The 2,167-nt window shown below is 70.3% G+C and overlaps 1 protein-coding gene across 1 annotated transcript in view; it reads left to right on the top strand.

Annotated features, from left to right (window-relative positions):
* VOLCADRAFT_119755 (uncharacterized protein) overlaps positions 1 to 2,167 on the top strand; it is a gene marked incomplete at both ends in the record, with an annotated part of 19,567 nt that overhangs the window by 16,142 nt on the left and 1,258 nt on the right. Inside the window, 2 exons of the mRNA XM_002957658.1 lie at positions 94 to 1,161; positions 1,392 to 2,137. Coding sequence (XP_002957704.1) covers positions 94 to 1,161; positions 1,392 to 2,137 — 1,814 coding nt within the window. The remainder of the gene's footprint in view (positions 1 to 93; positions 1,162 to 1,391; positions 2,138 to 2,167) is intronic.

Genomic DNA, 2,167 nt, shown 5'->3' with positions numbered 1-2,167 from the left:
CGCCGCCGCGGCGGCGGTGGCCGCCACGGCGTCCGCTCCCGGCGGCCGAGGACAGTCTGTCATATGTACGGCACCCGGGCAGCGCTCCGCCAGCCAGCCGCAGCTGCAGGGCTCCCCGGCAACGGAACGTATGGATTTAACGCCGCAGGGCTCCGTACATGCAGGCGCATTGCATACTGGCGCCGCCGCTGCCGCCGCCGCATCGAGCTCGGTCATCAGTCACAGTCACTCAGCACGCCACGGTTTTTCAGGCACCGGCAACGGGTACGTCGGCGTGGGACTTGCCGCCGCCGCCGCCGCCGCCACCGCCGGGTCGTACTTTCCGCCGTCCCTTGGCTCCGGAACCCGTACTTCCCGGAACTCCAGGAACTCAGGTGTCGAGGCCGGGGGCGATATCGACGGCGGCCACTCATCCACCCCACGTAGCTCCAATACGTCGAACCGCTCCGGGCCGCCGCTGTGGGCCCCGCGGCTAATGATGCCCGTACCGCTGCCGTCGCGTCAAACCTCCGGGGCCATCTCATCGCAACAGCAACAGCAGCAACAGCAGCAGCATCCGTACGGCAGCGGCGGCGCCGCGGTATCGCCGGTGCCCATGCGTTCACGCCCAGGGCAAGGCCTTGTACGGCACATCTCCGCGTTCCTCCGCTCCGCGTCCCTCGCGCTGCAGGGCGGCAGCTCCGGCAACAACAGCGGCGCCGCCGCCGCCAGTGCCGCGGCCGCCGCCGCGGCCGCCACAACCTCGGCCGGTGGCGGCGGCGGTCCGCATAGCAGCTCCAACCAGCCAATGCCTCCTTCCCCGGGTCCCCAGGGGCCGCGCGGCGCCGCCGGGGCAGAAGGCGGCGGCGCGGACGCCGCCGCCGCCGCCGCCGCCGCCGGCCTCGGCCTCGGTCTGACCAGTCTGGTTTATCGGTCCTATGACACGGCTCTGAGGGACAGCACCTCAGGTGCTGTGGATACGAGGCTGCTGTCCACGGGCACCCTGGGGTTGTCGAGTGCCGGCGCCGCCGCCACGGGCTCCAACGTAACCACGACGACAGCGGGCGGCGGCGGCGGCGGCGGCGGCGGGTTATTAGGTAGCGGCGTCGGGGGCCTGCGCGACCGGCTGCCAGCACGGCTGCAAGCGATGGGCGGCCTCTTCCGCGCTGGTTCGTTCAGCTGGTACGTCGGTTGACAGTTGGGAATTGGTTGGCACGTGCGACGTGCGACTGGTAGGGGCTGCTGGACGACTTTCGTGTTCTGGATGTGATTGTCGTCCAACAGTTCTAATCCACAATTCTTATCTCTTGCTCGCGCATGTATGTGTGTGCGCTATGGTGATGCATTTCTAAAGATTTTGCTCACGATTTTGGCACGATGCCGGTGCTACTCCCTTGTCCCGGCCCTTACAGTCACGTCCGCCGCCGCGCCGATGGCAGCTCCCGTGCCAGCGACTTCGGCGTCACGTCCGCCACTGGTGTCGTACCTGGCGGCGGCGGCCGCGGCACACGATCCCCGCCGGAGAGCGGACGCCGCTACATGTCCACGGCCAGCGGACTCGGCTACGTCGCCGCCGCCAGCGGCAGCGCCACCGGCGGAGGCGGTGTGGTGCCGGGTAGTCCAGGGCTGTCCCCCGCGCTCCGGCCTGTGGCGGCGGCGGCCATGGCAGGCGGCGGCGGCGGCGGCGGGTTTGGCAGCGGGGGCTTCTACTGGCGGCGGGAAGCACACGCGGCAGCGGCAGCCGCTGCCGCTACTGCCGCCGGCAGCGGCGGCGGCAGCGGCGGCGGCAGCAACCGTCGTCGCGAGTCTCGCGGTGAGGGAGTGTTATTGGATCGCATCCTCACGGACCGAGACAACAGCTTTGTGATTGTGGTGGGTGAGGATGAGGACGGTGAAGTGGAGGGGGATTCGGAAGGGGAGGTGGAGGACGTGGCGGTGAGTGTCCGTGGCGGTGACGTGCCGCCGCCGCCGGCGGCTGCGGCGGTGACTGCAGCTGCTCCGTCAGCGATGATACTCCAGTCCGCCAGCGGCAGCGACGGCGGCAGAGCTCCAACCGGCGGCGGCGGCGGCGGCGGCGGCGGCGGCGGTGAAAGACAGCCGCAGCGATCTTCAGCCGCTGGCGTGTCCCTCACTGCAGCGCTGATGCACCTCAACAGCGGTCGGATCACTGCGGGTTCCGGAGCGGGAG

Source organism: Volvox carteri, assembly GCF_000143455.1.
Source record: "Volvox carteri f. nagariensis unplaced genomic scaffold VOLCAscaffold_77, whole genome shotgun sequence".
NCBI lineage: Eukaryota > Viridiplantae > Chlorophyta > Chlorophyceae > Chlamydomonadales > Volvocaceae > Volvox > Volvox carteri.
This window is presented reverse-complemented; position numbering and strand designations above follow the sequence as displayed.